Here is a 23,757-nt window from a genome sequence, read left to right as displayed (position 1 = left end):
CCCTCTGTAAACACACACTTACACGTAAGCAAGGAGGTAATTCTTACTGTGAGCCTGTTATGAAATTGGAACTCCCAACAGAAATGGCTCACAGTGAGAACTCAGGGTGTGGCCACAGTTGATGCTGCCTGGCCCCAGCACTGTGCATGCCCGGTACCATCAGGCTGGTGGTATGTTAGTGTAGAAGGAAAACTAGAGGTGGCAGGACAAGTAACAAAGGATCCGTTCCTCAGTTAACCTGGTTCTTGCGGCCAAGAGCCTCTCGGGACTTTTTGTTTTTTAAACTGTTCAAACATAGTAGATCTCTCTGCTTCGGGTTCCCTTTTCATGCCTGCAAATACTCCAGTCCTGCTGTTCTACTTCCAGGTCTGATAAGCCCTGAAGGACTTGCCATTGACCACTTCCGTAGAACAATGTATTGGACGGACAGCGGCCTGGACAAGATAGAGAGGGCCAGGCTGGACGGTTCTGAGCGGAAGGCCCTCTTCCACACGGACCTGGTGAATCCTCGAGCCATTGCTGTGGATCCAATCCGAGGGTCAGCTGGGCTTCCCTATTCTCCTGCTTCCTGTGGATCCTAATTTGGAGCCCTTGGATTTTAAATGCAGTGTGGAGAGGGTCAGAACAAGAGTGCAAAAGCTCCAAAGCATGGACTTAAAAACAGTATTTATATAGGATCTACTAGGCGTCAGATGCTGTTCTAGGCAAAGGGGACAAGGTCTGCTCTTTCGTGGAGCTCACATTCTGGGAGGAAGTAAGGTAGTAAACTAATGAATAAACTAGAAAATCATTAAGACGACAGTGCGATACAGAGAGAATTCAGAGTATGTGAGAGGAGATCACTGACCAGGCAAGGCTGTCTAACACTTGAACTGGATGGGTGGGTCTCCTTCAGCAACACATTAGGAAACTCTAGTGCTGAAGCAACAGGGTTAAGTTCCTTAAATGGTGAGAGTAGCCAAAACTCAGACACTGGTGTTTTATTTCTCTGACCTCATTTTCACTATTGCAAAAAATCTTTATTTAATTTATCCCACAGCAACTTGTACTGGACAGATTGGAATCGTGAGGCTCCCAAAATTGAAACGTCTTCTTTAGAAGGAGAAAACAGAAGAATTCTGGTGAATAAAGACATTGGACTACCTAATGGTTTAACCTTTGACCCCTTCTCCAAACTGCTCTGCTGGGCAGACGCAGGTATTACTGATGGCATGTACACACAGCACACTTCAGCACCATGGGTGCCAGCACTTAACCGCAGCTTTTACAACAAAACCAAATCCCAGTATGTAGAGCTTTTGGCTTCAATTTTCAACAGTACAGCCAGCACAGAATCTGCTCCTTTGGTTGGTGTCTAAACTGTTAAAGAACACTTTTAGTCGATACTTCTAATCCTTCTTGGGGTTTTGGGTGGGAGGGGTTGTCTGTGACTTAGGCAATGATCTGAGGGATGGAACTATGTCCCAATTCATTTTTGTGCTACTAGCCCTTCCCCACACAAGCACTTGGTATACTTTTTTTTTTTAATGTTTGTTTATTTTTGAGAGACAGCGACAGTGCAAGCAGGGGAGGGGCAGAGAGAGAGACAGACTCTAAAGAGGCTCCAGGCTCTGAGCTATCAGCACAGAACCCAACACAGGACTCAAACTCACGAACTGTGAGATCATGTTCTGAGCCGAAGTCGCATGCTTAACCGACTGAGCCACCCAGGTGCCCTGTCCTGGTATACTTTTTAAAGTAAAGAGAAATTTTATCCTCTGTTGGAACTGGCAAGCTTAGATAAATGAACAAGAGGCTTTGTTTGTTTGTTTGTTTGCCAGTATCAGAACAATTTACAGTATGCTATTACGTGGAAGACATTTTTTGAAAAGTCATGTGGCAGGATGGCCCTTGGTAGTAAGTTAAGGTTGCCAATACCCAAGTTCTTTCTGTTGTGTGATCTCCTTATTAGAAAAATAGAAAAGATGCTATAGGTCTTCTTCTGTACTAAAAGGAATATGAAAATGTCCATTCTTAAAGAATTTCTAATTTAATAAAAGGAACTATAAATGCAGATGGATCAATATTATAACCTGGTTGGCCCAAAACAAGTTATTTTTTTTAAGTTATATTTTTAAAAACTATCTGAAATTTAAATCCATGTTTCATAAGACGCATGAAATTTGGAAACTCTTGACTTGTTTAGGTACTATAAAATTTTCGAGAGTGCTTCCTTTACACTGAAAAATATAAGCCATGTCGCCATTTTAGTTACTTTTAATTCCTATCTACAAGATAAGTCTTTAAAATCCTTCAATATTTCTTAAGGGCCTTATGCATTGCTTACAAAGGGCAAGTGTTTATCTGATGTTTACGACAATTTATGAGGTGACACTTTAATTAGAACAAAGTTTATCTCTAATGTCCTACTTAGGGAGAAAAAAATGCAGTCCTCTCTTCCAAGAAGGGATCAAGAGTCTAAATTCTAAGAAACGAGAATGCTATTAAACTGAAGACTGGTAACAGAACAGGAAAATTTTAGTTTCTAATTTGCATCACTGCACTGGGAAGAAAATACCCTATTTCCTCATCTACCTTTGTTTCCTTTCAGAAGGCCTCCACCTGCCACAATTATTTTTGGCAAATGACTTTTCTCCTGGTATGGAATGATTTCATTTTCTCTGGTGTTTTAAAAGGAACCAAGAAACTGGAGTGTACACTACCTGATGGGACTGGACGGCGGGTCATTCAGAACCACCTCAACTACCCCTTCAGTATTGTCAGCTTTGCAGATCACTTCTACCACACAGACTGGAGGAGGTGAGCCGACGCACACTGGCCGTGCCTCACGAGGCTGGGGTTCCGAAAGATGCGCCACCCATTTTACCTAATGTCACTAAGTGTCTTTAGTAAACTATGCCGTCTGCTGCAAGTTTCCATTATCTCTGTTAGTAGATAACATCATTCAAGTGCTAATGCTTTTTAAGTCCTACTTAATGGCACTGCTCACACGTAGCTTAAAAGTGGCACAGCTTATGGGGCGCCTGGGTGGCGCAGTCGGTTAAGCGTCCGACTTCAGCTAGGTCACGATCTCGCGGTCCGTGAGTTCGAGCCCCGCGTCAGGCTCTGGGCTGATGGCTCGGAGCCTGGAGCCTGTTTCCGATTCTGTGTCTCCCTCTCTCTCTGCCCCTCCCCCGTTCATGCTCTGTCTCTCTCTGTCCCAAAAATAAATAAAAAACGTTGGAAAAAAAAAATTTAAAAGTGGCACAGCTTACACTGAACTATCCAAAAAGGAAGTACATGAATCCAAAACACTACCCCCTTAAGTGGTGCCACGTGATTTAAACTGATTTTTTTTTTTTTAAATGTATTATGGATATATTGTCCACCTGGGAGAAGGAAGAGTAGTGTAATTTACACTAGTGCCCCAAGGAGGAACTGGGGAACGTTAAAAATACATATGGATGTCTAAGCCCTTCTACCCCATTCCTTGCAATCTGGATTTAATAGGTCTGGCGTGAGGCCTAGGCATCAGTATTTTAATAGATTTTCAAGTGATTCGTTGAACAAGGGTTGAGAACCACCAACTTGGACCAGTGGTTCTGAAAAGTTTTGTATGGCATCAGAAACATTCCAAGGGATTGTTAAAACCTATTGCTGGGTCCCAGCCCATAATTCCTGATGACTCAGTAGGTTGGAGTTGAGGCCATTTGTATTTCTAACAAGTTTCCAGATGATGCTGGTCTGGGGACCACTTTGAGAACCACTCATCTAGAAAATCTTCAAATCTAAATGAGTCAAAACTCACTTGGTTAAAGTAAAAAAAATACATATTCTAGAAGGCTAGCAGAGATTCGCTATTGAAACTGAGTTTCTATCCAACCTTAAATCCCATGAGTTTACTCTTCCTTTCTGTTACCAGGGATGGTGTTATATCAGTAAATAGAGATAGTGGCCAGTTTACTGATGAGTATCTCCCGGAGCAGCGATCTCATCTCTACGGGATAACTGCCGTCTACCCCTACTGCCCAACAGGTAAACAAAATGTGCAGGGTGCTCCTTTGGATCAGCAGGGTAGAGGAGGATATACCTGGTAACTGATGATCCTTGGCCCAGAGGGCAGCTGCTGCCACTAACATCACCACCAGGGAGAGCCACTTTGAATAGAAAAGTTAATGGCCCATACACAGGGGTGACCAATCTTGACTACCCTAGCTTAACTATACACAAAAAAGGTCAGCCTATAAGGATATTTCCCCTTTAAAATGTTGTTGCAACTGGGTTATAAAATATTCACCCACTGTCTCTTCCACCTCCCCTCACAGGAAGAAAGTAAATACGGCATCACAAAGGATTTGGAGTTTACAATCAGAATCTGGACCCTAAAGAGCATTTACTACAAACACAGGCAAAGAAAGTGAAAAAGGAATTGGACCTACAAGATGAACATTTTCAGTACAAAAAGACTAAGTATATCTTGTGAAAAGTTTTATACCTCAATCTTTACTACTGTATTTTGAATAACAAAAGTTACAAGTTTTAAAAAAGTAATAGAATTTTGCTTATTAAAGCAATTTTTAATAAGCATTTCTGTCATATTTAAAGGGTCAAACTCACTAAAATACATTAAGACCCTAAATCTAATTTTTGCTAAGGATTCTTTCTGACCAAGAAATTAAAGCATGGGTTGTCAGTACAAAGACACAACCCTAAAGACCACAAGGCTTGACCTAGAGAAGGCTATGTGGAACTGGTAGGGAAGTTTCCCAGTAAAAGTTCTAAGATTTATTATTATTTTTTTTTTTTACCTCTGCATCACTGCATTTCTATTTATATTAAAAGGTGCTAGAATGTTTCAATTTGTATCTTCTGATCCTATAAGTCCCTCTATAGTTACCCACAGAAGTTACTACATTTATAAATACCAAAGATGTAACAATTCTCAAATTTTCTAGATTACTCCAATAAAATATTTTAAGTTTTCCCATGATTTGAGCATCTGTATTGTCTCTGTAACAGTGCTGGGGGCTGGCATGTACCTCACCCACAAAAGAGGACGATTAATTATATAGATACACAAACATAACAGTCAAAAAAAAATCCACTTTCCTGAACTTTATTAAAGAAAAAGCAATGATGGTAAATCTCAAGAACAGAGTCAATTTTCTAGGATTCTTCTCTTGAAAATGTGACATTTGATTTCCAAACACATGCCAGAGTGTACATGGTTCCCAATTGTACTAAGTACGTGAGAAGCTGAAATCCTAAAACGTTCATCTTCCAACTTTCCCCAGTCTGTGGTCTGTCTTTGGATCAGCAATAATTGCCTGAACAGCTACTATGGCTTCATTAATTTTTGTCTGTAGCTCTCTGAGCTCTTCTATATGCAGCAATCGCAGAATTTGAGCAGCTTCATTAAGAACTGCATCTATTTTATAAGAAACACTGCATTAATCCGTATTCAAGACCATTTACTTGCCCATTTCTTCCCCAAATAATCACCTGGTCTCTAAAAATAAGAGTTTGGATTAAAACAAAATCACTTACCTCCTGTGTCAAAACCAAGAATGTGTTTGTCTAAAGCAACAGGTAAGCCCTTAAAGACAAAATAAAACTTTATAGTTAAAAATCATGTTCTTTTCTCATCTGTAACTGAAAATCTGCTAGCTATTCTATTAACCCTTTTAGCTGCAGTGATGGGGGGCTGAGTGTTTTCTCTGTAGATTGGCCTTTGGATGAAAGAATGGCCTCTACATGTAGTGGGAAGCTAGTTCTACCAACCATTCTCTCCTCTAAGACTAGGCATATAAAACACTAGCTCCTTTCACAGCTGTTCTGTCACTGATGCTGTGGAAGGACAGCTGAGCAGGGCTGCTGTTGTCCTATTTTAGCTACAATAAGCAGCACAGTACAGGGCAAATAGGTTTACTTTTAATATTTCTGAACATATTAATTTGTTTTTATACAAAACCTAAAATCTGTATTGACTTTTTTCCAGCTAGTGTGATGTTTACCACATTACCTTTATAGAATTTAACTTTCAATAATAGTTCATTTGGAAGTTATTCTGAAGTCCAGGAAAATAAATGAACTTTAAACCATTTAGTTAACTGGTCAGTACCTACATACACATATGCCAAACATGGGGACTATAATGCCAACCTCCATGGAGTTCAGAGTAGCAACAAGGACAGACAGTCCAGACTTTCTGATTATACTATATAAAATCTATACTTTCAATGTTACAAATGCTAGGATGTCACTACTCAATTCTTACCTAATCTATTAAAGCAAATCTATCTAGGCTCCAAATACTTTAAAATAGCTAAATACATTATACAGGTGAAGAAATAAATGGATATGTAAATTTAGCAAGCAAAGCAAGAAAGAATTACATTGAGTGGTTTTCTAGGCCAGTCTTATTTTCGTTTTCTCTGCCAACAGACCACCAAGGAACAGCTAAACCCCTCAAGATGACCATATGCCCCAAATACTAGTTATGGTTTATAAACAAGACTACTCACTAGAAGAACCTCTCCACTGTATGTATACCTATAGCATGATACCTTCTGAGAGGACACTAAAGATTTGGAGCAATGAAAATAAAATTGTACTCTGCAAAAAAGAGTAAAAAGAGTTGACTATGCCCTCATTTGCACCGCCTCCAAACAGAAGACATAGTTTTGCTGAACGAATGAATGATTTTATTATGGCGGAACAATTTACTGTCTGTTCTACAGTGTGGGTGAAATAAGCTGATCTTTAATCCAATTTCCAGTGGCCCAATTCATACATAATTAATAAGCAATAAAGAGCCTTTAAAACAAACAGTGTCTTTCAGAGAGAACTACACTGCCCTGGCGTTAATAACCTTTTAACACTGCTGGGCCTTACTAAAGATGGGATCAGAGGACAAAAGACACTGGGGGATTAGGGGAGACAAAAAAAGGACAAGAATCTAGAATGTTTATTGTGCCCAAGGCATTCACTGCAATATCTGTTCATAGCAAGAGGCATTATCAGACACCTGCTACTGCTAACCCTGAGGACATTCTCTGCACTGTCCCATAGTCAATGAGACTAGGGATTTTGGATTTCTAGTACAGTTTATCTAAAATATCTCAGAATTAAGGGGAAAATTGTCATGGTGTATAGTTTTCAGCCTACAAAGCAGGACTGAAAGAGGACAGCTGCAGTCACCTGAACCTTGAAACTTACACTCTAATACAGCCTCCACACCCCTATGCCAGAATTCTCCTGGGCTGACCAATGAGCTCATGCAGGCCTTCACACACAGACCTTTGTCCCCATCAACCGTTAAGAGCACTGGCTCTTGAATCAGACTATTTGAGCTCAACCACTTACCAACTAGGTGGTCTTAGGTAAGTTACTTTCTCCTAAGTGATGCCAGGAAATATGAATAAAATGAGAAAAGATTTCTCTGAAGAAACAAAAGAGCAAGGACAGGATTTACGTCAAAGAAGAAAATTAGTAACAAAGACAAGGTGTGTCCTGTTTTCCAGCAATTCGTCAAAATAACCTAGTAAATTTTACAAGGTAAATTCTTTTAAATAACTGCGCATGTGCAGTGGTTTGTACTGGTGGACTGTGGATATGCTATTGGTAGCTGCTTTAAGGTATGAAGCGAGGTAAATTTATTTTTCACTCAAAAATAGCTATAATTTGCTTAAGCAAATTCAATCCCACTGAAATAACCTATCCTTTCTCTGGACAGTTCAACCATAGTTTATCTTAAGCAGATACAAAGTGTAAACTCCGGACAACACTAGAAGAACCTTTCATTAGTGATCAATTTAGAATTTATTTAAAAAAATAGTACATACCTCTCTTGTTTGATTTGCTTTAGCAACTGCATCCTGAGTCAGGCGCTCCTGAACCAAAATACGAATTGCCTAAGAAACCAAAAAATATTTTTTACTTTTTATTGGCTGTTCATCTCTTCTTGTGACTCTAGAGAATAAGGACACCTAGAGACTAATCAAGTTAGAATTATAATTCCCTAATAAACAAAAACAAACTGCTATTAGAATGAACATTTTCACTTTTAATAGTTTATGATGTGGAAAGATGCTCACAAAAATTAAATTTTTTTGAGTAGGTAATTCATGTGTGTGAAAAATAAATTTTTAAAAAGGATACATGTTAAAAAGGGGGGGGGGGTTCTCCTTCCTACCCAAGCCTTAGCCATCCCTCCAGAAGACAATCAACGGAACGAACCAGACTGCTGTATATCCTTAAAAAGACTATTATAAGCATGCTCAAGCATAAATGCGCACACACACACACAAACTCTTGACAAAAAGAGTGGCATATCATACCTACTGTCCTTGATTTTTTAAATTATACTAAAACATTTTCAGATCTCTCATTCAAGGACTGGTTTTTTCCATCACCAAGGCATTTTATTATGGCAGACATAAGTGCATGCATGCCCTACACATGCTTAAAAAATAAGTTTTAAGTGGAATTCTAGTAGATGCCAATTGTGACTTAAATGCAAAAACTGAAAAATTATTAATAATATAACAAGCCAAACACTACATTTAGAAAGAATCATTAAATCAATCTTCAATAATCAGTCCAGTTGCCAGTCAATATAGTGATTCTCACACTTGGCAAACCTATGAAGATGTCTGCAATAGTGTCATGGATTATTTGAATGCTTCCAAACTTCCAAGACAAACAGGCAGCTTAGAATTTAAAAAGCTTTTGATTATAGCTGATTCATACTTTTTCCCTTTGGGTTTTTAAAGTCTAATAAAAGCACCCCAAATATGCTAGTCTATTTGTCCTCTCATTCAAGTTTATGACTAAAGGTGACATGACCACTGCAGAACTGTTCCAAAGCAATTTACATAATCGCCCAAGTAAGGAATAAAGAGCTAAATTTCAATAAAAACAACTTTTTGCCTTTTAGAGTTTTTATTTATGTATTCATTTAAGTAATCTCTACACCCAACATGGGGCTCGAACTCATGACCCCAAGATCAGGAGTTGCATGCTCTGGGCGCCTGGGTGGCTCAGTTGGCTAAGCATCTAACTCTTGACCTCAACTCAAGTCATGATCTCAGTGGTTCGTGAGATCAAGCCCCACATCAGGTTCTGCACTGACAATGCAGTGCCTGCTTGGGATTTTCTCTCTCTCAATCTCCACCCCCCCCCCCCCCCCCCGCCGGCACATGCTCTCTCCTCTCAAAATAAATAAATACACATTAAAGAAAAAAGAGTCACATGCTCGTCATGACCAACTGCGCCAGCCAGGTGCCCCAACGTTTTATCTCTTGGCAACCAATCTGAGTTGAGAAAATCTGAGTTAACATTTAGATTCAGTAAAGAGAATTATAATAATGTAGAAATAGTTTTTCTCTTGTTGGAAGTGTCATTTAATACATACAGTTTTAAAAAGAATAAATTATGGCTTAATCTCTTATGGATACAACAGAATTTAATTATTCAATTTACTGCAAAGTAGAATAAGATAATTTATATGTATTAGGTATAGTCAAAAGCTCTTTAATTTCTCATAAAATCAGTAATAATTTCTAAAATAATTTCTAAGTCTGGAATCTTAAGTATCTTAAATACCACTCCCTTCCTACGACCCCACCCCACTGTACTATCACAATTATGGGACCTAACTCTGCTGAAGTATATCTTTCCTCTTAGAAATAAGAGACCTCTTTTCAGATCACTGGGTTCCCTAACATGCAGGTATGAACTAAGTAGCCTACCTAGGATGGGGCACTGGGAAAAATAAAAACATTCATTCCTCAAAGAGATTCTGGGGTATATATTTTTGGCCAAATCCATCATTACCAATTTGGCATTTTCCATTATCTTAGTTGAGTACAGATCACAAATCTTTAAAAGGAATGATTAAGTAGAATTGGAAGATACAGGAAAAAGAATGGACCACAAGGTCAGACCACAAGTGCCCAGATTAAATTCCTGGCTCTATCAATTTCTGTGTCATCTGGACATTATCTATTCTTTTGGTCTCAATTTCTTCATATACATATTAAAATTAAAGGATATCGGCATCTATCTCCAGGACGGTTGGGAGGACTGAATGAGATCTCTTTGCCAAGGATTTAGCACAGTGGCAGGCACAAAGTAAACACTCTTTGATGTTAGCTGCTATTAGATAACCTAAAACAGATGAAATCTGCTTTAAGTCCCAAATTCCTGTCATTTAACCATATATTTAAATAACACAGTTAATTTTTAGAAAATGAAATTTTTTTTTCTACATACAAGGTTTCTGTCAAGTATCAAGAATATGTGGGGCACCTGGGTAGCTCAGTGGGTTGGGCGTCCAACTTCAGCTCAGGTCATGATCTCATGGCTCATGGGTTTGAGCCCTGCATCTGGCTTTGTGCTGATAGCTCAGACCCTGGAGCCTGCTTCAGATTCTGTGTCTCCCTCTCTCTCTGCCCCTCCCTGCTCATGCTCTCTCTCTTCTCAAAAATAAATAAACATTAAGAAAATTTTTTTAAAGAATCAAGAATATGAAACTGACCTTAAGCATAACCAGGTAATCATCATGACGCTGAATCTGAAGAAGGTTGGCCAAAGCCATTACACCAGCCTTAAAATCTGGATTATTTACTGTAAAAGATAAAAAATGTAAACTTACAGCTCTATAAGCATGTTATTATAGATCTATGTGTAAGTATATAAACCTATAAAAAACATTTTTAATTTTCCAATAACAGCCTCTTAGTTTTTAAAATTGCTGTTGATAAGAGCAGTGTAGGGACATCAACAATTAGGCTAATTGATGAGCTCAATGGGCTCTCTATTAATCAGCCACACTGAACAATCCAATAAATGACTAAATTAACTCGTTAGGTTTGTCCTGTAACATTTCCCAAAAGGCACACTTACTGTAGCAATTTTAAGAAACATTTCTTCCCAAAGCTATCAATTTTAAACTCAACTCCTTCAATTGATAATTTTCCCAAAACCTCTTCTCCAAGCAGCAGCTCTAGAGAGTCTGTCTAACCAGCTTATTAATTCATAAGAGTAGCTTGTGAATCATAGGTCACAATGAACCTGTCATGAATGAATACTTAAATTATTATAATGTAACTGGAATCTTCATACTTTTAAAAAGAAAATTTCTTAAAGGCACTTGGAATTTCAAATAATGAAAAATTTTAGTACTTGTCTCATGTCATTAGATTAGAAAAAATATTTTATGCATCCAGGAAGGCAAACAATCAACACCATGATTAAATACAAATCAAAACCTTCAAATTACTATGAACACATCAAAGAACAGCATTCTAACATTCAGCTATTCAACTGTAAGAGGAGGGAGAAAACACATTGTAAATGACAATAAAAAACATCACAGAAAATAAAGCATTCTTACTTTACTAAAACCAAGTAAACCCACACTTCTTCATTCCAGGAAGTAAAAAAACATTTATGGGACCAAAAATACTGATGATCACTTTTATGCACTTACACACTTACCATCCAAATTGATCAATGGCTCTGCATTTTTAGCTGCATTGTCAGCATTTTTTGTATTATCAGGTACCAGGTCCTTGTATTTTTCAGCTGTAAACATAGGCAAAAATAGAATTTGTAGAACTGTTTTACTTAAGGTAAAACAAACACTGCTTACTGAATTTAAGCCAAACTGATTTATAAACATAACTCATCCAATCCAAATTATTTTTGCTATAAAATATCCATCAGAAGACAATGTGATGGTAGCTTTCTGATTAAGCTAAAATGATTACTGGAATATCTATACAAATATCTTTTCATTACCATTTCTAAAAGTAACACAATTCACACACCATCTAAATCTAAGGAGAGAAAGTGCTTTTACAGCTTGCTGAGAAACTTAACAGGGGTAGGAGAATGGGAGGAGTAAGTATAGGTTACATGACATTAGATACCACCTCACTAAAAATCTCTTCCCTAAGTCTTTTGAATGTCATATGTGGAATTCCAAAACCTTGGTTTCTCAAAAAACCAGCACATCAAGTACACCATCATGTACAAACCTAAACTAATTTAATGGAGATGTGAAATTCAGAATTCCAAAGGCAGGTTTCATTACTCTCACTTGATAAATCATTAACAATACTTAAAAAGAATTTATAAATGTAAGTATTTAATAGTAATTCACTAAATAAGTCCAAAGTGCCATCTTTGGTTACAGTGCTTCTATGATCTGTTAATGAAGCAAGAGGGAAAATAAAAGCATTCAAATCTAAGTCACACAGGAGTTAGCTCAAAAAAGCTCCCACTGGCCAAATCTGGAACGTGTAAACATCACACAATGACAAAAAAAGATTATGACCCACTGAGTAAAATAAGAATCCACATTATCTACACTAATTTATATAAACAAACATAAATTGGAGAAAAAGGAAAGCTCCTTTTTCTTTACTGTAAAAAGCCAACAAATAAATGCAGAACAAATGATGGAATCAGAAAAACACTTCTAGCACTCATCATCAACATAATAAATGACTCAGACAAGAAAAATCAAATGGAGACCAAAGGTAGAGGTGTAGGGGCGCCTGGGTGGCTCAGTGGGTTAAGCGTCTGCGCGCTCAGGTCATGACCTCACGGTTTGTGAGTTTGAGCCCAGCAACAGGCTCTGTGCTGACAGCTCAGAACCTGGAGCCTGCTTTGGATTCTGTGTCTCTCCTCCACCCGCCCCTCGCCCATTTGTGCACGCACTCTCAAAAGTAAACAGTAAAAACTTTTTTTAAAAATTAAAAAATAGAAAATAAAGGTAGAAGTGTAGTTTGAGGAGTAAAAGCATACTGACATCGTCTCCCCACAAGACACATATTACACAGGGGAAAATATTAACTTTACAGTGGACAAACCTCATCCAAGTGAACAGAACATGACCAGTACATGACTAGTACTGAGGCATATCGCTAATTTAAAAGAATATATCACTTCTGTGCTATTCTTTTTTTTAAAAATATTTATTTATTTTTGAGGGACAGAGACAGAGCGTGAGTGGGGGAGGGGGAGAGGGGGAGAGGGAGAGGGAGGGAAAGAGGGAGGGAGGGAAGGAGAGAGACAGAACCTGAATCAGGCTCTAGGCTCTGAGCTGGCAGCACAGAGCCTGACTCGAGGCTCGAACTCAAAAGCAGTGAGATCATGACCTGAGCCGAAGTTAGATGCTTAACCAATGAGCCACCCAGGCGGCCCTACTTCTGTGCTATTCTTAACAAAAGTACAAATCTTGAATCAACTTACAAAGAAATATCGAACAAACCCAAACTGAGTGACATTCTACAAAAAAATTGTCAGCGTCATGAAGCACAAAAGCGACTGAGTAAATGTTGCAGATTAGGGGCACCTGGGTGGTTCAGTCAGTCAAGCCTCTGACTCTTGATTTCAACTCAGGTCATGATCTCATAGTTTGTGGGTTGGAGCCCGCCTCGGGCTCTACGGGCTCTACGGGCTCTACGCTGTCACCATGCAGAGTCTGCTTGGGATTTTCTTTCTCTCTCTCTGCCCCTTCCCCGCTGGCAACATGTACGTGCAATCAAAATAAATAAACAAACTTAAAAAAATTCCAGAGTATAGGAGGCTAAACAGAATAGCTGAATGCAACATATGGTCCAGGATTTTTTTTTTTTTTTGCTATAAAGAACACTACTGAGACAACTGGAAAAATATAACAACTGTATGTAACAGTACTGAATCAAAGTTAATTTCCTGATTTTGATAACTATACTGTAATTATTGAAGCCAGTCTTTTTTAGCAAATGTGCGTTAAAGTAACGTAAGGGGAAAAGAATCATTTACAATTTATCAAATGGCTTAGAAAAAAATTACAGATGTGTATTTGGGTAGGTAGAAAAGGATAAGGCAAATTAAGTAAAATGCTAGCATTTTTTTACATATGGATATGGGAAAATCCTTTGTACTATTTTGCAACTTCTGTAAATCTGAAATTATGTCAAAGAAGTCAAGAAGAATGCAACATATTAATGTAAAACAAAAGAACAACAGCACCCCCTACTGATAATGGACAGTATTACTACTTTACCCTTTTCCAAAAATGGTCTGCAATTCTGAATTTTAAAATTAAACAAACACTTGTTTTCTAGTTTAGGCTTTTAATACACTTGATAAATGTACTTAAAAGTTACAGTCAACTGTAGGACACTCACATGGCATCTACTGTTCTTGGGACCTACGTAACCTAAGTTGCAGTATTCTAAAAATGGGACAAATGAAATAAATAAGGGTAAAACAGAAATAAACAGATGTGACTACAATTTTACTTGGCAACAGCTGAGAAACACCTTGGAAAAGCTGGAGAAAATTTTGTCACAAATTAAGAGTTACTGTCAACCCACAGCAGAACAGTTAAAGACTTTGCTAAAGACCCTAAAAATCAACTAATGCTACCAAGGCTTATGATTACATAAAGGGAGAGAATCACAAGTATTTTCTCCCCTTTTTTTTTTCTAAGTTTATTTATTTATTTTTTTTAGTAATCTCTACACCCAACGTGGGCTCAAACTCATGACCCTGAGATCAAGAGTCACACACTCTTCCTACTGAGCCAGCCAGGTGCCCCACAAGTATTTTCTTTCTAAACTAAAATTGAAAGTAAAGAGTCTTAGAGATTTCCTTAAGACTTCTGCCATAAGGCTTTTGAAATGTAAGTCTGAGGAACCAGCAAAAAGCAGCTGGTTGATCCTCTGTAGCAGTATACGTAAATACTCGTAATTTGCCAAACATTAAAGTTAATAAGCACATCTACTGCCTCCAAGAAACTATGTCAGATACTGTGGCAGATAAAATCATGACTGTTCCCCTGCCTTCCCACCTCCTCCCCTGCCCTGGCCCCAAGATGTCAATATCCCAATTCCTAAACCTAGGAGTATGTTGGGTTACATGGCAAAAGGAACTTTACAGATGTGTTTCAATTAAGGACCTTGAAATGGGAGAATTATACTGGATTATCCAGGTGGGCTCAATATAATCATAGCATCCTTGTAAGAGGGAGGCAGGAAGATCAGAGTCAGAGAAGATGTGGCAATGGAAGAGTCACAGAGAGATTTGAAGATGCTATGCTGCTAAATTTGAAGATAAAGGAGCCAGAATCAAGGAATGCAGGCGGCCTCTGGAAAGTGAAAACGGCAAAGAAATGAATCTTCCCACAAAGCCTCCAAAAGGAACCAGCCCTGTGGACAAACTGACTTTAGTAAGACAGATGCTGGACTTCTAGCCTCCAAAACTGTAAGATAATAAATTGTGTCTTAAGTCACTGAATTTGTGGTAATCTGGTACAGCAGCAATAGGACGCTAATAGAGGTACAATGTAGGAAACAAAGCTGAGTATCAGCTTATAATTTAGTGGGGCAAATAAGACATATAAACAAAATGGAAAGGGGCGAATGACCTAAAAGGTACACAAAGCATGAAGGTAAATGCTATGAAGGTTGAAGGGTGCCTGGTTGGCTCAGTCAGTTGAGCATCTGACTTCGGCTCAGGTCACAATCTCATGGTTCATGGGTTCGAGCCCAATGTCAGGCTCTGTGCTGACAGCTCAGAGCCTGGAGCCTGCTTTGGATTCTGTGTCTCCTTCTCTCTCTGCCCCTCCCCTGCTCACGCTCTCTCTCTCAAAAATAAATAAATGTAAACAAATTAAAAAAAAAAAGCTATGAAAGTTGAGAGAAGGAAATATTCTTGCTAAGGTGGCAGTTGCGCTGGATCTTACAAGGATGAGTAGGATCTGGATGCATAGAGACAGACTGATATGGCATTCTGGTCAAGGAAAAGTGTAAGCAAAGAAATCTAAGGGAGAAAAAAACAGATGTAAACAGGAAACAGCACTCTTCTAGTTTGACTGGGATGTCAAGTATGTGAATACTGATTGGATACCACTTATCAAAGGCCTTGAATACCAGACCAAGGGAACCTGGAGTTCCTTTTGTAGAAAATGGGAAAGCAATGGTGTTCCTGAATATATAATAGTAACTGTTCTTTAGAAACAGAGCAAAGCATTCTAAAACACTTATGTTTCCAAAAGGAAGCCTGGTGGGTCATGAGGATGAAGCTAATGGGAGAGGAGTCTGAAAGACACTACAATAATCTCAGCAGAAAGTGACAAGAGCCTGAGTCAGGGTTACAGCAGTGGGAATGGAAAAGAAAAGATCCACTGGACATCAGAAAAGGTGGATGGCGACAGGCTGGAAGGAAAAGGGAGACGACAAAGATCAAAAAGGCAAATGGAAGGGACTGTAAGAGACAGATGCATAAAAGAGAACAACATAAAATGCAGAGGATGGAAGTAAGATAACTGGATGCTGCATTTAGATGTTGGTAGCCCTTTCAAAATGAAATGGTCTAATGAGAGGAAACAAATTTACTGGAATTTTTTTTTTTTTTTACTACAGGTACTAATATTCAAAAGTTTCCAATAATATAAGTATATATAATAAAACAATATTAACAAAAGTAATAAACATATTACTACATAATAGGGCTACAGCACCTATTGGCATTAGATACATGTTTCAGTCTCTTGTGAAATTACCAGCTGCAACCAACAGTCTGAAATCCCATCAATTCTAGGACTCTAACAACAATTTAACACAAAAGGCTAAGGTGCAGACTGTGAAAGACAGCAAATTTACCAAAGTAATGTTACTTTGGGAGAAGACAATTACAAGGAGACACCATTCTAAATTCTAAAAGAAAAAATCTAAATGCCAATAAAAGGGGCATCTGGGTGATTCAGTTGGTTAAGCTCTGATTCTTGATTTTGGCTCAGGTCATGATCTCACGGTTCATGAGTTCAAGCCCTGCATCAGACTCTGCACTGGCAGCAGGGAGCCTGCCGGGGATTCTCTCTCTCCTCTCTGTGCCCCTGTCCTGCTCTCTCTAAATAAAGAAATCTTTTAAAAAGTACCAATGAAAGACAGTTGCTTTCAATGCTTTATGATAATGAAGAGACTGTAATTTTTTAAAAGAAAACTCTTTCCTAGATAATTTAGGAGTTGCAGGGGTAAGAGCTAGACACAGAAGAATGGTTTCAAAAAGTAAATTTTTGAAAAGATGATAAAAAGGGAAATGAGGATGCGTAAAACCTACAATGCACCAAAGGTAAAACAATATAAGACAAAGAAACTCAACTGGTAAGTTCCCTACATTTTGACATTCCTTTTGCTCCCACCTTTCCTCTCCCTCTCTGTGAAACACACATTCCCCACAAAACATACCATTATCTCCATATTCAAGTCTAACAGCTAAGCCAAGAAGCCAGTCAATTGCTTCTTGTCGATCTTGAATCTTGAAAGGACAGTTAACATCTCTGAGATACTGTGAAGAAAAAAATACCTGGTTTCATTATTACTGTAACATAGCAGAATCAAAAAATAGTAGTTGAAAGAGATCTTAGTTTGGATCTCTACAAATATAAACGTTAATATTACTAAATTGTTGATACAATTACTTACCCCAAAGGATGGAAACATGTACATGTACTACTTAAAAAAAAAAAAAAAAAAGTATTTCCATCTTGCTTTTCGCAATTTTTACTTTTGGAGATTCTAGGTAAAGCACCACTGGTCTAAAAACAACTTCCTTATTTTACAGATGAGGAAATATGGCCTAGATATTAACACCTGCTAGCAGTTACACAACTTAGATCTGGGACTTGAACCTAAACTTTCTGACTCCAGTTCTGAAAACACAGTTTAAAAACAACAACAACAAAACCCCCAAAACACTTTAAAAAGTGAACACTGTCCTTCAAATGGGTCTCTTAAGAGCACAACATCTAATTCCAGGAACAATGCTATTTAGCCAAAACTTCTGCAACTCCCTTTTGGAAATCTTTTCAGGGTAATTGATAAATCATTATTTTTTCGCTAGAACTCATTTTCTAACCCAAAATTTTATCTCCCTGCTTTAAAGAAAACATTTCATTCACATGATTTGGTCATGATGCAAAAAAAAAAATCCACCTTAAAGTATAAAAAATTACCAGTATTAAAGATATTCAAAACACGTCTCATGATTTAAAAGTAATTCCAGGGGCGCCTGGGTGGCTCAGTCAGTTGAGCATCCGACTTCGGCTCAGGTCATGATCTTTCAGTTCGTGAGTTCGAGCCCCGCGTCAGGCTCCGCGCTGACAGCTAGGAGCCTGGAGCCTGCTTTGGATTCTGTGTCTCCCTCTCTCTCTGCCCCTCACTCATTCACATTCTGTCTTTCTCAAAAATAAATAAACTTAAAAAAAAAAAAAAAAAAGTAATTCCAAAAGTTCTGAATATGTTTGAAACAATGACTTCATTATTCCAAAGAGACCAACTTGAAAGATAATATCTGGATTGCAAGTTCCAACACACGTAAGTTATCTTACTTTACTGTCACTTCTAGGTGTTTTCCATTAGAAAAATTTTCATGTTCTTCAAATACCCTTCTGTGAAACTTTGTGTTGTCTTATACACATGAATGTGTCATGAGAGGTGATATATACAAATATAAAATCCTAACAACATACTTCCAAGTCTTAAACCTACCAAAAATTTCAAAGAAAAAGTTTTTAAGAAAAAAGAAAATAGCAGCATAGCAATAATGCTAGGACAGGCAGGGGAAGTAATGAGCATACAGCACTTGCTATGGGCCAGTCACAGGTATGTATCACTCACTAATACGTGCCACTGCTATGGCATTGGCACTACGGTTATCCCCATTTATTGATGACAATATTGAGACACAGAAACCTTAACAAAATTTGCCTGTGGTCATAGAGCTAGTGTGTAACTTACACAATCCCTTAATACACAAAATCTCTGATTCTAAAGAGAAAAGTACCTAATCACTTTGCTGCGGCGAATGAAAAATTTACTTTTCGTATTTTTAAAGGAAAATATCTTATTCTTCAAAGTAATGAAGCTGATGAAAATGTTTAATGTAAGTAACGATACCAGGAAATGTGATTTTTATTCTAATTTGAAAACAATTCCTTTTTCTACAAAAATGTTACTACAATTAAACTAAGTCAATAGGAAAACTATTCTAGCTGCAAAAATAAGATATACACAGACCTCGTCAGGAATATTTATAATGTACACAACAATGAACATCTACTATGTACATTAAATATAAGCCCAAACAAGACATAATCTTAGTTTGCAAGTAAGTCAATGTCTTAATTTAACATAATAAGTGTGTTATTCCTACCTTTTTAGTCTAATGTAAAAATTCTAATTTTGGCCCCTTTTACCATTTACAGAATACATGTCACATTAAGAAACCTCGCAGTGTTTCCAGACAAAACTATTGCTTTCTAATACTGAAAGTTTGGTAGGGAGAGATAATATATAATTTGGTTTAAAAACAAACATGGAAAGAGAAAAGTTAAATCCTTGAAACCCAGCTTTCCTAATACTGATCATTATTATTTTTATTTATTTTAAAAGCACAAAGTAATTTAAGTTCAACTGTCTTCATATAAGTTTTAGAAAAGCTCTCTGTACTTTTATTCACTTTCTAATTCATTACCTTTTCAAAGAACTTGGGCCAGTCACTGCTGTGGATGTTCCTTAAATTACCTCTGTCTTCAATCTTGTAGTGTCTGATTTTCTGGTCTTCAAGCCAAACAATAAAGTTTCTAAATTCTGTTTCATCTGCAACAAAGGTATTTCATAAATCACTAGAAGCATTAGAAAAAAGCACTTCTTTCTCTACAAATAATTTTTTGACTCCAAAATAAGTTAACTGAGCTGCTTAAAGTACAAGTTGGAAGTGCAGGATTTGGATGAACTGATTAAAAAACTGTTCAAGCCCTGGCCTGCATTCATATTCTAGCTGCAGACACTTGGTTGTGTGAACTTGGGCTGATCACCTTAAATTTTCTGTGCCTCAGACTGAGTATCAAAATGAGTGTAATAACAGCACTTACATCTTGGGGTTGTTATGAAGATTAAATAAATATGGATAAAAACAGTGTCTGGCACATATTTTTGCTATTTGTTAGTTATTATTCCAGTTCCTTTCAGGGAGGAAAGTGAGGGAGGACTGGGCAAAGTTAAATTTATAGCAAAGTAATAATAAAGTACAAGAAACTAAATGACAAAACAGAAAAACAGAAGATACTGACCACTGTTATCATTTACTGTCATAAGTGCATACAAGAGAAAGTTCAATACATTTCATTTAATCCTCTCACTTTTTTGCGAAGGTAATATCCCCAATTTATAGATGAGAAAATTGTCCGAAGTTTCAAATCTAGATCTAAGCTCTGTTGCCACTGATCTTTTTATTATTATTATTATTATCATTATTAAATAAAGGGAAAGTAAAAAAAAAAACAAGATTCTATTATATGATTCTACAGGAGATTAACAAAATACACGTATACTGCTCAGAAATAATTTTCAATCTCAAACTCAGGCTTCCATTATTAAGTCTTGAGAATTATACAATGGTCTTAGTACCCCTGGGCGGGGGTTATACTCTATGCTTTCAAACTTTTTAGTCGACCACAGGTCAAAAACTCTGGAAGACTTAAGGAGTGGTGGGTAGTAGTTGAGTAACAGTAGGTAGCAGTGTTAATCCTCTCTAAATTTTTAATGCTGTGAAATCCCAGATACCTTTCCGTTTTACAATCCAACCCCCCTGATCATCTGCTATTAACTTTTTTGCACAAATCCACAAGCTTGTTACGTGTTTACCCTAACTCTGTCAGTCCTGCACTTCACTGTGCACTCTCTCGATCTCAAACTGCTGGGTGGGCTCCGACCGTTCCCCACCCTCACCCTTGAGTACCCAGCGGGCAATGAACTAGTCTTCAACTTACCACCTAACACAGATTTCAGCACTCTGCCTACGGTATCGCCCAGTCACCCGGAGAACCATGGAGTTGAAGGGCTAAGTTAGAAAGCGAATACTCTCTAGCGTGCTGAGGGTGTGGGTGGGAGGTGGTGGTTGGAGTTTAGCAAGTGCACAAAGTGGCAATGCCCAGGCAGGAATGGGTGAGGGGGCTCCCAAGCCAAGCACAGGCGGCGGAAAACAGAGGTGCTTGGCGGCCGGGAAAAGAGGGGCCAGAGGACCCCGGGGGGAAACAAGGCCGCGGAGGGTCCGGGTGCGGGAACTAAGGGAGCGGCAGCCGGCGGGGTCACAGACGCGCGGTCGGCCTCGGGACGCCGCCTCACCTTTGCAGTTGAAGCCAGCCGGGTTGTGGTAGTCGAGGGCCGTCAGCTTGCGTCGGAACATGGTCCCCGCGTCCCGCTCTGGTCCCCCGGGCTTCGGCCGGGAGAGGAGAGGCGAGCAGGACCAGGCGGCACAGGCACCGGCGACGCGGCGAGAGGGCGGGCAGGCGCCGGGACGCTCCGAAATGACGGCTGCCCTCACCAATCAGAGCTTAGGAACGGCGGAGCCGGGGAATGCCCACCAATCGCGGCTCCGACTGGGTAGGCGGGGCCACGTCGGGGCACGTCGGCGCTCAAATAAACTTTATTGTCAGCTTCCTGGTTGTACAATAGGCAGAAAGCTTCTGAGTAGCCAGTTCTCACTTGTTTTCAAAGCCAGTTTCCTCTTGTTTTTCTCTCTTTCTTGGTACAGCAGGCAGATAATAGTAAGTGTAGAATTTCTACTGTGGCCTCTCCTCTCATTGGGCCATAGCATTACTTTCAGTGTATTCATTCATTCATTATTATATACCTCCCATGTAATAGGTGCTCTCTTACACTGCTAATTCAAAGATTTAGCAAGGTCCCTTTCAGACCCACAAGTAAACGTACAACGGTAACACTGTGTGACGGTTCCAGACATCGTCACCAACAGCTACGGAATCTCTGAAGCCAGAAACTGGGAGTCATCCTTTACTACCTTTCACCCTCAGTCACAGCATCCAACAGGCCATCCATTCCTGCTGTTCTCTCACTGTCTCCAATCCCTCACCTCCTCCCAACCCCACTAATGCTACCTCAAATCAGGCTTTCATCATTTTTGCTTACTCTAATGGTAAGATTTCTTAGGGTCAGTCTTGCCCTGTCCAATCCATCCACACCCCACTCCCTACAGCAACCACAGTGATTTTCAAAAACAAAAACCTGTTGATAATTTTTTAATGTATCTTTTAGTGATTCTCTGTTGCCTTTGGAAATAATCAAAACTTCTGGTCTTTAAGACTGGTCCAGTCTCTATCTGCTTTCAGACACTGGGGAGACAGCAGTGAGCAAGACAGACCAGGCCCCCCACTTTCATAAAGTTTAAAAGGCTAATGAGGGAAGACAAACAATAAACAGATAAACAAGTAGGAACTGTGGCTTGAAGATGGCAAGGAGTTTACCAGGCAGTCATTTCCCAGGAGGCAAATGAACAAAAGCAAGGAGTGAGCAGTAGCATGATCCGGAGGGTCTAGAACTTCTAGGGTCTGGAGGGTAGGAGAGAATGACAGCTGATATGACAGTGGAAAGAGGTGGGGGCCTGATCACGAAAGGCCTTTCATGCCATGCAAAGAGGACCTGTTGAAGTTCTTGGGGGGTAAGCCAACTATACATGTTTCATTTCATTTCAACATATTATTATTAAACACTGTATTAGCATTTGTGGGGGATACAAATAAGATATTTTCAGGAAGTTTAATAGCCATGATAGACATGTAAATAAATACTTCTAATCTAGAGTTAGAAAGTGATACCTAATGGGAAATACAACGTGTGCTGTCAGATTAAAAAACAGCTTTCCCTTGTTCCCTGAAAGTAGAGCGTTCCTATGAAAACTTTCATAAACTAGAAGTGGTATAAGCAAAGAAGCAATTACCATTAACTTATATGGAAAAATTGCAAGTGTCCCAGGCCCCAAATATAACCTCTCTTAGGCTTTTCTAATACCTTAAAGCGCATCTCGCTAATGAATGCTCAAAATAAATCAAAATAAAGCACAGATGCTCACAGATATGGTTCAAAGCTCTGAGGCTTGATGCTGAGATGCTGAGTGTGGTTCCTGGGGAAGGGGGCTTGGCGGTGCTTTGCCTGCTGCTTCGGGGGCTGCTGCCTGTATAACGGCTTGCTGCAAAACAAATGTTGCACACTATTTTTGCTTTCCCCTTTCATTGTAAAAGCAAAAATCCTCTTCAGGCTTCAGTTAGCAAAAAGAGGTACCAATGGTTTTCTGGTTTGTTTGTTGGTTTGTTTGTTTTTTGAAAAGTCAAGTGGCATAATGCAATCTTTTAAAAAGCAGCAGATACCTGTACAGCTTTAAGGAGGCACTGTGAGACAATCTATATTTTCCAATTAAGATGCTTCAAGAGTGAATCAAGAAACCCAGTTTCAAGAGTGTCTTGCCTCACATAAAATTTGATCAAAGCTGCAGCTATAAGTATATACTGTGGTGCATGCTAGTTGTATAATTAATGAAATACTAGCGAAAAAAATAAGAAAAAATTAACCAGACAAGGAAGGGAAAATAGTAAAGGAATGCTTACATGCAGTTGCAAATAATGCATTCCTTTATTTTTTTAAATGTTTATTTATTTTTGAGAGAGACAGAGTGCATGTGCACAAGTGGGGAGGAACCAAGAGAGAGGGAGACACAAAATCTGAAGCAGGCTCCAGGCTCTGAGCTGTCAGCACAGAGCCCGATGTGGGGCTCGAACCCATGAACTGTGAGATCACGACCTGAAACAAAGTTGGACGCCTAACCAACTGAGCCACCAGTCGCCCCTGCATTTCTTTAAAAAGTGGAGAAAAGCAGCTCTTAAAATTTGTTTTCTGGAATTGATCCTTTAATGCAAAACAA

General features: G+C 38.8%; 2 protein-coding genes across 3 annotated transcripts in view; one reads left to right on the top strand and one right to left on the bottom strand.

Moving 5' to 3' along the window:
- Window positions 1-6,591, top strand: part of NID2 (nidogen 2) — a 68,590-nt gene extending 61,999 nt beyond the window's left edge. Inside the window, exons 17-22 of one of the 2 annotated variants that reach the window (XR_006218851.1) lie at window positions 367-538; window positions 1,040-1,197; window positions 2,676-2,799; window positions 3,902-4,014; window positions 4,305-4,449; window positions 6,424-6,591. Coding sequence is in view for 1 of the 2 variants with exons in the window: in XM_007097607.2 (XP_007097669.2) it covers window positions 367-538; window positions 1,040-1,197; window positions 2,676-2,799; window positions 3,902-4,014; window positions 4,305-4,315 (578 nt within the window). In the remaining variant the exon portion in view is untranslated. Of the gene's footprint in view, window positions 1-366; window positions 539-1,039; window positions 1,198-2,675; window positions 2,800-3,901; window positions 4,015-4,304; window positions 4,970-6,423 lie in introns of those variants that run through there. The other variant, XM_007097607.2, reaches the window with a different exon arrangement.
- RTRAF (RNA transcription, translation and transport factor) lies at window positions 5,080-21,348 on the bottom strand. The gene is made up of 8 exons (XM_007097564.2): window positions 21,168-21,348; window positions 19,516-19,640; window positions 17,229-17,328; window positions 11,482-11,568; window positions 10,520-10,608; window positions 7,824-7,892; window positions 5,527-5,575; window positions 5,080-5,407 (listed from the first exon to the last, which is right to left on the bottom strand). The coding sequence occupies exons 1-8, from the start codon at window positions 21,226-21,228 to the stop codon at window positions 5,253-5,255; spliced, it is 735 nt and encodes a 244-aa protein (XP_007097626.1). The 5' UTR covers window positions 21,229-21,348; the 3' UTR covers window positions 5,080-5,252.
- Window positions 21,349-23,757: the final 2,409 nt, after the last annotated feature.

Source organism: Panthera tigris, chromosome B3 (assembly GCF_018350195.1).
Source record: "Panthera tigris isolate Pti1 chromosome B3, P.tigris_Pti1_mat1.1, whole genome shotgun sequence".
In the NCBI taxonomy this organism is placed as follows: Eukaryota; Metazoa; Chordata; class Mammalia; order Carnivora; family Felidae; genus Panthera; species Panthera tigris.
This window is presented reverse-complemented; position numbering and strand designations above follow the sequence as displayed.